The sequence below is a fragment of the Oncorhynchus keta genome, unplaced genomic scaffold (assembly GCF_023373465.1).
Source record: "Oncorhynchus keta strain PuntledgeMale-10-30-2019 unplaced genomic scaffold, Oket_V2 Un_scaffold_3208_pilon_pilon, whole genome shotgun sequence".
NCBI classification, from domain to species: Eukaryota; Metazoa; Chordata; class Actinopteri; order Salmoniformes; family Salmonidae; genus Oncorhynchus; species Oncorhynchus keta.
In genome coordinates, this window is record NW_026290915.1 from 855,968 (window position 1) to 870,708 (window position 14,741).

A 14,741-nucleotide genomic window follows, 5' to 3' on the forward strand; every position below is an offset into this window, starting at 1 on the left:
ATCATTGCTCTGATTATGAAAACATACTAAAAGCAAAGAAACTCAAAGGAAAATACCAAGATGGTTGGTTGTGTCAAGGTTGTAGGCTCATGCACTTCATATTTGAATAGATGAATATAATGTAGTACAAAGTCCATCTGTAATAGATAATGCAGGATATAATCTGTAATGAATTAACAACATTTTACCTGCATAACTTGATAAACATATTAGTTTACAATATTTAGCTGAGCTGAAGAACTTATGACACTGTTGAACAAGTCAGCCATGCACAGAAGTAATGGGGAACATTCAGTTCGACTATAAAATTCAAGTATGGAATGCAATTATCTATGTAAATCATACTTGTTAATGTGGTTTACAAAAACAAATGAAAAAGCTAACATTTATAATAAAGATAACAATAATAAAAAACAACGTAACTATTTTGCCTTGATAGATGTCTTTGTGTATGTATATTCAGGGTACATACAGGATATGACAAACAGTGTGTTGGACACTTTTAGTTCATTGCTCTGATTAACAACCTAACATTAGGCCTGGCAAAACATCTCAAACGAAAATACCAGGGGCCGCTTTCCCGAATACAGGTTAAACCTAGTCCTGGATTCAAAATCATTCTTGTTGAAGAGATTGTTGAAAGTATGTTATGGTCCAGGACTAGGCATAATCTGGATGTGTAAAAACAACCCCAAGAGTTTGGTCACATGGCAATGAGTTAGTTGCAGGTTTCTGCACTTGCTTTAGCGAGGATTTGTGACTGTTCCAAACTTGGGCAGCAGGTAGCCTCGGGGTTAGAGTGTTGGGCCAGCAACTGAAAGGTCACTGGGTTGAATCCCGGGCCGACAAGGTGAAATAAATCTGTTGCTGGGCCCTTGAGCAAGGTGCTTAACCCAATTGCCCCAGGGAACTGGACAAGGGTGACCCTGGCCGTAACCCCACTCACTGAGGGTGTCTTAGGGTCAGTTGGGATATGCAACAAACACGTTTCCATTACACACTTGTGTGCAATAGGACAAATAAGACCCCCCAAAAAGTCTTATTATTTCATTCTATCAATGTTGGCACAGAGTTTGAAAGCCCCCAGTATATCCACTTTAATGTCAAGTAACAACAACACATGATGATTGTCATCTGGTAGATCTTGGTGTTAGAGCAGTGTCCTGAAGAAAGCAACTGTTCTGTAGAAGAGATTTACAACACACAAAATTGCATGCATGAATGAATGACAGCGATAGTCAGAGAAATTGTCTAAGGCACACGCAGATGGTACCAAGGTTAACATAAGATATGTCCTGTGCTGTTTGTCATTATCACATAAATGAACAGGAGTCCCTAATGCTAGCAGGGATCTGGGCTTTCCTCACTGCTCTGTAATTGAACCTTCTTATGAACAGTCCTCATATGTTTCTTCAAGGTTGTCATCTGACTGAAGCATTTTCCGCAACTGTCACACCTAAAAGGCTTTTCTCCCGTGTGAATGCGCTGGTGGCGTTTTAGGTCACTTACTGAAATAAAGCCCTTCTCACAGTCGGCACACCGATAGGGTCTTTCCCCTGTGTACCCTCATATGCTCATTCAGTCGGTTTCGCCTGAAGCTTTTGCCACAAACGCTGCACTGGTACGGTTTCTCTCCTGTGTGAGTCCTCATGTGTGTGCCCAGATCCCCCTTGCGGTTGAAGCACTTACCACATTCTTTGCACCAATGTGGCCTCTCCCCTGTGTGAATTCTCTGATGTGTTTTTAAATGGTTGTTATTAGTAAACCTTTTCCTGCACACAGGGCACTTGTATGGCCTATCACCTGTGTGAGCCACCATTGGTGCTCTCAGCTCACTGGTTATCCCAGTGTCAAGAGGACTTTCTTCTTTCTTTGCCTGTGTATGTTTTGACTTTGACATGGTCTGAGAGTTACTGGTTGATTCTGATGCCCCGTAGTCCTCTCCATCATGATTGGTTTTGATCGGTTCTGTTGAGTTGGTGGGAAGAGAGTCCCTCTTGCTGTTCTTCCCAATTTGGTAAAGGTATGAGCTCTGGGGTGAGTCCTGATCACTGGCACTTTCCACACAGGGGGGAATGAATATGGTCTCTGTGTCCTCTTGATCACTCCACTCCTGCTTAGAGGGAAGCTCCTCTCCAGAGACAGAGACAGTGAGTTGCTGGGGGTCTGAAAGGAAAGATAGGGAAGTTACTTACCATTGAGATATATCAACACACTTCACTTTTAGACCCCCAGCACCCCCACTAGACTCACACTAACATTACAGAGTGCAGTGAGAAGTGATCGCTATCTAATTCCGATGCCTGATTAGCTAGCTAATAACAATCGAGGTTCAGCACAGTTCAGCAGTCATTAACTAGTCCTATGGTTGTCACAGTTGTCTAACTAGCTAGATAATAATCGTAATAATGTTTACAGAACCATAGGTTGCTGATTCGTCTTACACACCTGGTATTTGTGATTCTCTATCAGGTTTGAAACCGAAATCTAGCAACAGCCTCCGTAGATGGTCGTTCTCCACTTTTGATCTGGAGACTTCTTCCTGGTACGCTGTTATAGTCTTCTCCACTGCCCCGAATATATCCACAGCCGCCGCAGTTAATCGGGCAGTAAGAAACGCATTCAACGAATGTAGTTTAGACATTTTAGGTTTAATAAGGTAATAACATTGAGCCACGACAAAGATTAGGGATATATGTGTTGAACAGGACTAGGACGTAAACAGAGAAAAGTAAGAACATGTTGTCGTAAAAAGTCGTAAACACTGCCTCTGTTTTCATGGTTCATTTATTGGCTGAAACGTCGTAACCGACATTGCACTGCCACCTGCTGTACTGGAGTAAAAGCCGTTGTTCTTATAGCTCAGTGCACATAGAAAGGACAGAGCAGAATGGGTATGGATGGATTGATTACATTTAGCACAGTGATGCGCCATATACGCATCAGCAACTGCTAATGAAGTCACTGAAACCCGTAACAAAGAGTTGCAGTCTGTTTTGGAACGGGTGGCCAGTAATAAACTGGTCCTGAACATCTCTAAAACCAAGAGCATTGTATTTGGTACAAATCATTCCCTAAGTTCTAGACCTCAGCTGAATCTGGTAATGAATGTTGTGGCTGTTGAACAAGTTGGGAGACTAAATTACTTGGTGTTGGCTAAGAGTTGAGGGGAGACTGACTGCATCAAAAAACAGATAAAGCAACACCTCACGGCACAACGCCTCTCTCCTATTTGACCTAGATAGTTTGTATGTATTGATATGTAGGCTACGTGTGCCATTTTTAAATTGATATAGTTCTGGCCTTGTCTATTAATGTTCTGTATTATGTCATGTTTTGCGTGAACCCCAGGAAGAGTAGCTGCTGCTTTCACAAGAGCTAATGTGGATCCTAATAAAATACCGTGTACCATAACTCTCCTCGGGACCCACAAACTTTTCACTATTTTGTTGTAGCTGTGAACTAGCTCACCTGATCCACCTATTCAAGGGCTTGATAATGAATCATTATTATTTGGGGGGTGATATATTTGTCCTGACATTTTTTGTTGTTGCATATCCCAAATCTCCCTGAGACACCCGCAGGGAGGGGGGTCATGAACAGGGTAACCGTTGTACAGCACCCCTGGAGCAGTTAGGGTTAAGTGCCTTGCTCAACGGCAGAGCAACGGATTTGTTCACCTAATTAGTTAACAAGTTGAATCAGGGGCGCTAACTCTGGAACACATCAAATAACTGGAATGACTGGGGGTCGCTGAGGAGAAGTTTGAGATCTGCTGATTTAGCAGAAACTCTTATCCAGAGCGACTTACAGGAGCAGTTAGTGTTAAGTGCTTTGCTCAAGGGCACATCTACAGATTTTTCACCTAGTCTGATCTGACGCCCTGGGGGACTCAAACCAGCAACCTTTCAGTTACTGACACAACGCTCTTAACCGCTAGGCTACCTGATGCCCTGGATCATGAACGGTCACGTTTCTACCACGTTTCCATCTACCACATTTCCATCTACCACGTTTCCATCTACCACATTTCCATCTACCACGTTTCCATCTACCTGAGCAGAGTTTTGATGAAAAATAGGCTGTCATAATAACGGTCAAGTCATATTTACTGAACAATGAGCCCTGCAACAAATATCCTTGGAGTGCACATAGTTTACAAAAGTGGAGAAACTCCCTCTCTGCTCCCAAGTCGACAGACAGTCATTCATAAAACTAAAACATGTTTCCGATGTTCTGAGTAAGATTCTACCATAGGGACTCAGGGTGTTAGAAATGCAGTCTTTGTGCTTTATAGAAACAGCAGTGAGTTTCCATGTTGATCATTTTTTTATTGATACCAACAGAAAGCACCAACAACGGCTGAAAGGTACAGACAGATAAAGGTTCACTTTGAGATGAAAGTTACAAATGGACCATGTATCAAAACAAGTGAATAAAAATGAACATTGAATGTGAACATTGAAACATCTAAACAATATTGCTGAAACATGCATTGCGCTACACAGATTTCTCCCTGTGTATGTCCCATCTTGAGTTCTCACATCTTCTCTCATGGAACAGCAGTTGCCGCAGATGTGTGTGTCATCATGTGTTTCTTCAGGGTTACATTGAGCCTAAAGCATTCGCCGCAATCATGACATCGATAGGGTTTCTCTCCCGTGTGAGTCCTCATGTGCTCTGTCACTTTTTCCTTTCGGTTGAAGCACTTCCCACAATCTTGGCACTGATGCTGTTTGCCTCCTGTGTGAACTTCTTGCATGTGGCGACTTAGATTTAGAACAGCTAATCCACACACAGCGCACCTGCACAACAACTTATTCCCCGTGTGACTCGCCATATGCGCTCTCAGGTTTCCTTGCAGTGCGTAGCATTTGCCACATTGCATACAGCTGTATGGTTTTGCTCCACTGTGGGATGTCATGTGGTCTGTCAGGTGCTCCTTCCGCGTGTAGCATTTCCCACATACATTGCATTGATGTGGTCTCTCTCCTGTGTGGAGCTTCTTGTGACGACTTAAGTGACTTGGAAATGTAAAGCATCTGGCACAGAAAGGGCACTTGTGTGGCTTCTCCCCTGTGTGTGTCCTCATGTGAAGTATCAGTCTCGTGTTTAGACCGAAGCGTTTGCCACATTCATGGCAGCAGAACGATTTCTCCCCTGTGTGAGTTAGCATATGCATCGTTAGGCTATTCTTGCGGTTGAAGCATTTACCACAGTCTTTGCACTCGTATGGTTTCTCACCTGTGTGAGTTCTCTTGTGTATTTCCAAATGACACGGTCTGTCATAGGTTGCCGTGCACTCGGTACAACTGTAGAGCCTCTTCCTTGTGTGAAGCCTCAATGGCGCTTTCAACTCACTGGTTGTCTTGCCCTCGGTGCAGATATAAGATCTTTGTCCTTTCTTTAACCGTGTTCTCTTCTTTTTGAGAGGCTTTAATTGTGTGAGGGGAGTGTCACTGGTAGATTCTGATATTTTGTTGTCCTCTCCATCTGGATTTGTTTGGATCGGTTCTGCTACAATGGTGGGAAGGGAGTTCTTCAGAGTTTGGTAAAGTCGTGAGCATTCGGGTGAGTCCTGATCACTGTTGATTTCCACACAGGGGGAAATGAATATGGACTCGATGATCTCTTGATCGCTCCACTCCTCCTCAAAGTGCTGCTGCTCAGGGGGAACCTCATCTCCAGAAACAGTGAGAGTGAGCTGCGGGGGGTCTGGAAAGAAAGATATGAAATAACTTTCAAGAAAAATCTAGACATTTCAATAAATAATCACCCTCTGTGACTTGAGACTGTAATTACATAATTTATTAGCTAATGTTAGCATAATTTACATACACGGCGTTATATAGGTGTTTTTATTAAGGCTGGTGTATTTGAGCCAGGTGCCCCATTCAAGTCCCACGGTAAAGTCGGCGCAAAACAAAAGTGATTAATTAGCACACGTAGAGTAGGACTCTGTTTTCACATGCACACGTGATTGCTTTTGATAAAAACACTTAATCTGCCTTCCAAACTAGATTGAAAAGCCTAACATAGGAGAGATGTTGTATGTTTCCGGACGATGCACCATGCTGGCTTGTCGACAACATGGCCGAGCGGCGCAGATGACTGTTCCATTTGAAAAGGATGCTCCTCCTCACCACTTTCGCCTGTTCACATCACGGGCCATAGACCGGTGCTCCGGCTCAGCATAATCGAATCCGCTCAATGAGTGACGTATTTAAGGGCAGTGACCCTGCTGACAGCGTTTCCAAACCCATAAGGTAGCAGGCGTAAAATAAACGAAATCCCATACAGTACAGACTGGTATTGATAATAATTGTAAAAATGTCAGTGGATTCAAACGTGAGTTTGTCCGAGGTGTCGCTCGACGACAATTGCATTGGAGCTGCGATTGGTTGTCAAATAGTCGGTGGCGGGGCTTAACGAAGGGTCAACACTATTGTGTAAATACACCAGTGTTGCTAAAAGCAGCTAATGGCAAGCTTGTTGATAGTTTACCTGCTTTGTGTAATTTTACATCGGGATTAAAAACCGAATCCAGCAGCCTCTGCAGGCGTTGAGTCTCCTCCTTTGAACGAGAGATCTCATCCTGGTACTCGGCAAACACCTTTTCCACTGCCACGGATATCTCTACGGCCACTGTTGTTAATCGGTCGGAGAAAAACGCTTGCAACAACTGTAACTTGGACATTTTCTGTGGAATGACTGTCGAGGGGGATTCGTTCATGCAACACTTCCTGAGAGGAACTGCGTCTAGAACCACCGAGTAAGAGCTGACTGTGTTCATTGCCCGAATAGAGCAAAACATAAATTGTGCTACCGCCATCTGGTGCTTGTACTGGAGGAGCGCACGTGAACCAACCCAACTCTGTGCGCAAACATCATTTAAACAAATAGAGTTCAGTCTGAGTCGCCATGTCCGAGGTTTTCCTGGTTTGGGCTACAATTATGGACATTTTCGGGAATTTGAATCTGGATTGGCTATCCCCGGCCTCAGATCAATTGAAAAGTATATGTATTGATTTTAATCTGACTCAATTGATCTCAAAACCCACACAGCTAAATGTGAAAAACCCTCTTAACTCTTAATTGATTGATTTCATTCTTACAAATAACCCCCACAAATATTTGTCTAATCAGTATTTGCATATGATCTCAGTGATCTTTGTCCCATAGTATGTATTAGTATACGAGACAGATGAAAATACTAATCCTTGTTTAATTAAGAACATAAATTGCAAAACGTTTTCTAATCAAGTTATTTTTAATGACATGTTCTACTCTGATTGAGCCACCGTCCCCTGTATTCCTGACCTTGAGTTGGCTCTAGAAAATGTGTCCTCCATATTTACTCCTCTGGCAGATAAACACGTCTCCTTTAAACAATTCAGAGTCAAAGATAGATCGAACCCTTGGTTTTCTTCGGAATTATCTTGAGTTTATTCAGAAGATAAATAATGCCCGGGCTAAAGCAAGAGGAATTGACTCTGGTGGACTGGCAATCTTTCAGACAATTGAGAAACTGATGTACTATCTTGATGAAGACAGCTAAATCAACCGACAGCTTTTCAAGCTCTATCTCAACATTTACAGTAAATCCACTGAAGCGTACAAATTCCTCTTCTTTCCTGCCTGTGAATGCAGGTAAAACGAAGTATATGTTTTTCTGTAGAGCGCATAAAAATAAGTCTGATTTAAGCACATGTACTTTGGATGGTGTCCACATTGATTGTGTCCGTGCTTACAAATATATGGGCATCTGGATAGATGAAAAGCTGCCTTTTATAAAACACATTGATGAGTTAGTTAATAAACTGAGTATAAAAATGTGCTTCTTCTATAGAAATATAGGTATTGCCTCTCGCTAAATAGTAGAAAGCAGATTATTCAGTTAACGTTCCTATCGGCCTAGATTATGGCGACATCATCTATATGAATGCGGCTGCCAATTCATTAAAGCCGGTAGATTTGATTGATTATTTGAACGTTATTTTACCAGGTAAATTGACTGAGAACACGTTCTCATTTACAGCAACGACCTGGGGAATAGTTACAGGGGAGAGGAGGGGGATTAATGAGCCAATTGTAAACTGGGGATGATTAGGTGACCGTGATGGTATGAGGGACAGCTTGGGAATTTAGCCAGGACACCAGGGTTAACACCCCTACTCTTATGATAAGTGCCATGGGATCTTTCATGACCTCAGAGAGTCAGGACACCTGTTTAACATCCCATCCAAAAGTCAGCACCCTACACTGGGCAATGTCCCCAATCACTGCCATTGGGCATTGGGATATTTTTTAGACCAGACGAAGAGTGCTTGCTGCTGTCCCTCCAACAGCATGTGGTCTCCCATCCAGGGACTGACCAGGACCAACCCCACTCAGCTTCAGAAGCAAGCCAGCAGTGGGATGCAGGGTGGGATGCTGCTAGATGCAGTTTATCATAGCACAATGCGCTTTATTATGGGTGATGATTTTAGTACTCATCACTACATTCTCTACCAGAAAGTTGGTTGGCCCTATGATGTCACGTAGGTTGATACATTACTATGTTTTCATTTATAAAGCCCTTTTATATAAAAAGTCCATGACACTGTAAAAGCGCTAAAATCTTTACCATTCGGCCATCAGATTTGCCACCAATGCTCCATATAGGACACATCACTGCACTCTATACTCCTCTGTAAACTGGTCATCTCTGTATACCTGTCACAAGACCCACTGGTTGATGCTTATTTATAAAATCCTCTTAGGCCTCACTCCCCCCTATCTGAGATATCTACTGCAGCCCTCATCCTCCACATACAACACCCGTTCTACCAGCCACATTCTGTTAAAGGTCCCCAAAGCATGCCCATCCCTGGGTCGCTCCTCTTTTCAGTTCGCTGCAGCTAGCGACTGGAACGAGCTGCAAAAAAACACCCAAAAGACACAATCATGGACACTCTTACTGACAGTTTAGGCTGCTTCGCCTGATGTATTGTTGTCTCTAACTTCTTGCCCTTTGTGCTGTTGTCTTTTCCCAATAATGTTTGTACCATGTTGTGCTGCTGCCATGTTGTTTTGCTACCGTGTTGTTGTCATGTTGTGTTGCTACTATTCGGTGTTGTCATGTGTTGCTGCCAGGCTATGTTGTTGTCTTAGGTCTCTCTTTATGTAGTATTGTGGTGTCTCTGTTGTCGTGATGTGTGTTTTGTCCTATATTTTTATAGTATTTTTAATCTCAGCCCCTGTCTCCGCAGGAGGCCTTTTGCCTTTTGGTAGGCTATCATTGTAAATAATAATTTGTTCTTAACTGCTTTCTTAAGTTTATTATTGTAGCCTTGTGTTATTATGTAATTGTTAATGGCCATGTTTAGTTAAGTAAATTGGATTTGTCAAAGCTCTACTGCATTTACCGATCAGTTATTAGAACCCATTCGATTAATGGTAACAGTCGGTCAGATTAGGCTATAGGTTAAAAATACTACAAAAACACTGGCAGTTGTTGACAGGAATGTTCAGTTCACATACATATTATTAATATTTCATTCAGTGATTGAAATTACGACCCTTTCCTCAGATTTGAGTCTGTAGCCTATACCTATTGAAATGACAAGTCAATCTCACAAATGGGACATTTATAACTGTGTCTTAACATCTCAAATAAAATAACATTTGGTCACATACACTTGTTTAGCAGATGTTCTTGCGGGTGTAGTGAAATGCTTGTGCTACTAGTTCCGACAGTGCAGCAATATCTAACAAGTAATATCTAACAATTTCACAACAAATACATAATACACACAAATCTAAGTAAAGGAATGGAATTAAGAATATATGAATATATGGACGAGCAATGTCAGAGCGGCACAGACAAATATACAGTAGATAGTATAGAATACAGTGTATACATATGAGAAGTAATGCAAGATATGTAAACATTACTAAAGTGACATTATTAAACTGACTAGTGTCCCATTTATTATTTTATTAATTTGATTTATTTCACCTTTATTTAACCAGGTAGGCTAGTTGAGAACAAGTTCTCATTTGCAACTGCGACCTGGCCAAGATAAAGCAAAGCAGTTGTCATGACTTCCGCCGAGGTCGGCTCCTCTCCTTGTTCGGGCAGCGTTCGGAGGTCGACGTCACCGGCATTCTAGCCTTCGCCGCTCCATTTTTCATTTATCCATTTGTTTTGTCTTGTTCCCTGCACACCTGGTTTTCATTCCCCAATCAATCTACATGTATTTATTCCTCTGTTCCCCATCATGTCTTTGTGAAAGATTGTTTGTGTTACGTGTATTTTGTTATGTGGTTTTGTTATGTGCCAGACATCTGTCTATGTTCTGTGTTTTGTGCATGATGTAGTGCTTTTTGGGTATATTTTACCGGAATAAAGTGCACCTGTTCACTTCACTCTGCTCTCCTGCACCTGACTTCGCCACCAATACACATCCATTGACAGAATCTTCCACCGCCCATGGAGTCAGCAGGAGCAGATACCCTGGTCAGAGGAGTTGAGTAACGTGTCCAGGAACACACGGCTATGATACATCATATTGGTGCCGTGATGGATCGCGTTGTCCAGACAATGGACCGCTGGGAGAGACAGGGGTTACCTCTCCCCGTCCCATCCGGATCCAGCTCAACCGGGGTTACCTCTCCCCGTCCCGTCTGGATCCAGCTCCAGTGGGATACGTCTCTCCCTTCCCAGGGAGTATGATGGGACGGCCGCACAGTGCCAGGGGTTCCTTTTACAACTGGACCTCTACCTGGCCACCGTTCACCCAGCTCCCTCAGGAAAGGAGAGAGTATCCGCCCTCGTCTCATGCCTCTCGGGGAGAGCTCTGGAGTGGGCAAACACCGTGTGGGGAGAGGAAGACGCAGCGTTGGACCACTACAAGGAGTACATCCACTTCCGGGCCACCTTTGACCATCCGCCCGAAGGTAGAGCTGCGGGGGAGCGACTCTTCCATTTGAGGCAGGGGACGAGTAGCGCACAGGATTTCGTGCTGGAGTTCCGGACCTTGGCCGCAAGAGCAGGATGGAATGACAGTGCCCTCATTGACCACTATTGATGCAACCTATGTGAGGATGTCAGACGGGAGTTGGCCTGCAGGGATGCCACCACCACCTTTGACCAACTGGTGGATCTGTCCATCCGGTTGGATAACCTGCTGGTCATCCGTGGACGTACTGAGGGGGCTCTGTCGGTTCCATCTCCCAGCACTTCCGCTCCGGTGCCCATGGAGTTGGAAGGGGCTGCGGAGGGGCTTTCACGTGCACCAACTGTGGCCGCAGAGGGCACACTGCCGGTTGGTGCCGGGTTGGTCCCTCTGGGAGTCGAGGCATCAGGCAGGGCACTCTGGCGTCACCCCAGGTGAGTCTGCACCACTCTCATCCAGAGTCCTCTGTTGTCCACCTGTTTGTACCTGTTTGTTTCCCTGAGTTCTCCCCGCATTCCCAGCATAAGGCACTCGTCGATTCAGGCTCTGCTGGGAATTTTATTGACAGAGCGTTAGCACTTAGTTTAGGGATCCCCATTATTCCTGTGGATAGACGTTTCCCAGTTCACGCTCTGGATAGTGGACCTTTAGGGTCCAGGCTAATCAGGGAAGCCACCATCTCCCTGGCCATGGAGACACAGGGGGGCACGAGGAGAAAATCAGTCTCTTTCTCATTGAGTCTCCTGCGTTTCCCGTGGTACTTGGCCTTCCCTGGTTGGCTCGTCATAACCCTACCATTTCCTGGCAGCAGAGGGCTCTCGCGGGGTGGTCGCAAGAGTGCTCGGGGAGGTGTGTAGGGGTTTCCGTTGGTGCTACCACGGTAGAAAGTCCAGACCAGGTCTCCACCGTGTGCATTCCCCCAGAATATGCCGATTTGGCTCTCAACCTTCTGTAAAAAGAAGGCGACTCAATTACCACCCCATCGACGGGGGGATTGTGCGATAGATCTCCTGGTAGACGCTGCATATCCCAAGAGTCACGTGTATCCCCTGTCGCAAGCGGAGACGGTGGCTATGGAGACATATGTCTCTGAATCCCTGCATCAGGGGTACATTTGTTTCTCCACCCGCCTCCTCAAGTTTATTTTTTGTGAAGAAGAATGATTGAGGTCTGTGCCGTGCATTGACCATGGATGTCACATCGTGCTCTGTTGAAACAGCAACACTTGGCAAAAGGTTGAGTCTGAGCTTGAGTAGCAAGACCTCAACAATCAGCCCTACAGGGTGAAACCACAATGACAGTGAAGACTGAGGAGATGGAGGGGGAAGTAGCAAGACCTCAACAATCAGCCCTACAGGGTGAAACCACAATGACAGTGAAGACTGAGGAGATGGAGAGGGAAGTAGCAAGACCTCAACAAATACAGAAACCACAATGACAGTGAAGACTGAGGAGATGGAGGGGAAGTAGCAAGACCTCAACAATCAGCCCTACAGTGAAACCACAATGACAGTGAAGACTGGAGATGGAGAGGGAAGTAGCAAGACCTCAACAATCAGCCCTACAGGGTGAAACCACAATGACAGTGAAGACTGAGGAGATGGAGAGGGAAGTAGCAAGACCTCAACAATCAGCCCTACAGGGTGAAACCACAATGACAGTGAAGACTGAGGAGATGGAGAGGGAAGTAGCAAGACCTCAACAATCAGCCCTACAGGGTGAAACCACAATGACAGTGAAGACTGAGGAGATGGAGAGAGAAGTAGCAAGACCTCAACAATCAGCCCTACAGGGTGAAACCACAATGACAGTGAAGACTGAGGAGATGGAGAGGAAGTAGCAAGACCTCAACAATCAGCCCTACAGGGTGAAACAATGACAGTGAAGACTGAGGAGATGACAAGTGCCCTACAGGGTGAAACCACAATGAGTGAAGACTGAGGAGATGGAGAGGGAAGTAGCAAGACCTCAACAATCAGCCCTACAGGGTGAAACCACAATGACAGTGAAGACTGAGGAGATGGAGGGGGAAGTAGCAAGACCTCAACAATCAGCCCTACAGGGTGAAACCACAATGACAGTGAAGACTGAGGAGATGGAGAGAGAAGTAGCAAGACCTCAACTATCAGCCCTACAGGGTGAAGTGAGAGTCCTGCTGAAAAGACATGTAGATAAACAGAAAGCTATGGAGCAACACCATCCAGGTGGACACTATACCATGATGAAACATGATTTGATCAGAGAGTTAGAGATGTGTGGTGGTTTGTGGAAGAAAGAGGATGATATGGATGAACAGTTGGCTTTATTAGATAAACATGATAGGTATTCTGCAGTTATCTCCCAACTTCAGTTCCGGAAATATATAATAATAATAATAATAATAACTTCAGTTCAAAGCGTACAGTCGGAAATATGTCCTTTGTATGAAAAATGAACGGGCTTCTCAGCGATTCAATTGCCGGCATTAAAACTTAGCTTTGAAGAACTTGTGACAAATTTGAGGTAATTTATCTGAAAAAACAACACCTCTGAAGAAGTCAAAGCCCCCAGTCTGAAAGGAAAAGCAGACACAACTGAGACGTTGCCTGACAAACCATCCAGAAAGATGGTGAAAGTGGCTGTGGGCAGGGTTTCAAAAAGTGTGCCACAGGTGTGGTTAGGGATACAGAGCCAATGAACACACTCAGCAAACAAAAACGTTACCTGCTGAAGGTACTGTACAGGTGGATTAACATGAAAAAGGGCAGGAGATCCTCTAGAAAAGTAGCCCTCACAAAGCCAGTACATCCAGCAATGAGGAGAACAGAAAACATGAGGTTTAGTGAAACTAAAACCACAGATCTAATTGTATTATGACTAGGTCTACTAAATGGGGAAAAATGTTGTTTAGTCTGACAAAAATACCATTTCAGTTTGACATACTAGGCTTAAGTTTTCATCAGTGTTGAAAACAGATGTATCTTTAGAATCTTCTAGACAGATGTATCAGCAGTGACTGAGCTGTATAAATTGTCACCATGTGTAGATGGGGACGTGGAAACAACTCATGTTTTTACTTTATTTAAACTTTATACCAGCAAGAATTTGACTATGAGCTGCCCAGTGTTGACTTAGGCCATATTCAGCACACCACAATGGTCAAACCTCTCCGTGACGCTAACCAGGTTACAGGATAGAGACAAAGAAGTGTGTCTTTGAGAGACATTCTACTCTGACCCATTTAGGGCCTTTTTTGTTGCATTTTTGAAGGTTAGTGGGTAAGGTGAACTGGGCAAGACGATCCTTGGCTTCCTTCAAAGTCCTTTATCACTTCTATGGATATCAAGTTGTCTGTTAATGCCGTACCTTGTAAAGTCATTACAGGATTGGACAGAAAAACCTATGAGACATTTTCAAGATTTAAAAAAAAAAAGTTAATTTTTCTTTTTGGAAGGACTTGAATTGTGAATTTTCCCCATGGCAGTCGATCCTTGAGAGAGCAAAACTCACATCTACAAAATCAGTGAGCACGACAATCATAGCATTAAGTTAAAAATATATATAATAAAACATTTAAAAAGACAATCATTCTGCCTTGTTTATTATTTTTTGGTTTGGTTTTACCCAAAGACGATACATCAACATTTTTCAAGTTTTACCACTGACGTTTTGGAAATCTGTTAAAGGAGAACTGTCCTTGGTGAAGGGGCCCACTGTGGTACAAGTGTAACTCTGTCCTCGGTCTGTCTGTCTGTCTGTCTGTCTGTCTGTCTGTCTGTCTGTCTGTCTGTCTGTCTCACTTTCTCTCTATGTCTGTCTCAC

The 14,741-nt window shown here is 43.9% G+C and overlaps 2 protein-coding genes, 1 long non-coding RNA gene and 1 pseudogene across 3 annotated transcripts in view; 1 reads left to right on the top strand and 3 right to left on the bottom strand.

Annotated features, from left to right (window-relative positions):
• LOC118372575 (solute carrier family 25 member 44-like) overlaps window positions 1-14,741 on the top strand; it is a 140,864-nt gene that overhangs the window by 78,624 nt on the left and 47,499 nt on the right. The window lies entirely within an intron of this gene.
• On the bottom strand, window positions 139-2,736 carry LOC118372569 (zinc finger protein 664-like; annotated as a pseudogene).
• On the bottom strand, window positions 4,307-6,847 carry LOC127928667 (gastrula zinc finger protein XlCGF57.1-like). Its single transcript, XM_052515848.1, has 2 exons — window positions 6,505-6,847; window positions 4,307-5,715 (listed from the first exon to the last, which is right to left on the bottom strand). Exons 1-2 carry the CDS (start codon window positions 6,830-6,832, stop codon window positions 4,553-4,555), a joined length of 1,491 nt encoding a protein of 496 aa, XP_052371808.1. The 5' UTR covers window positions 6,833-6,847; the 3' UTR covers window positions 4,307-4,552.
• LOC127928672 (uncharacterized) lies at window positions 12,165-13,229 on the bottom strand. Its single transcript, XR_008131761.1, has 3 exons — window positions 12,908-13,229; window positions 12,488-12,637; window positions 12,165-12,352 (listed from the first exon to the last, which is right to left on the bottom strand). It is a non-coding gene; the product is annotated as an uncharacterized LOC127928672 (long non-coding RNA).

Coding starts and splice junctions, on each gene's coding strand:
- LOC127928667 (XM_052515848.1), bottom strand. CDS start 6,832: ATGGCGGTAGCACAATTTATGTTTTGCTCTATTCGGGCAATGAACACA. Junction 5,716..6,504: donor TGTAAAATTACACAAAGCAG/GTAAACTATCAA, acceptor CTTTCTTTCCAG/ACCCCCCGCAGCTCACTCTC.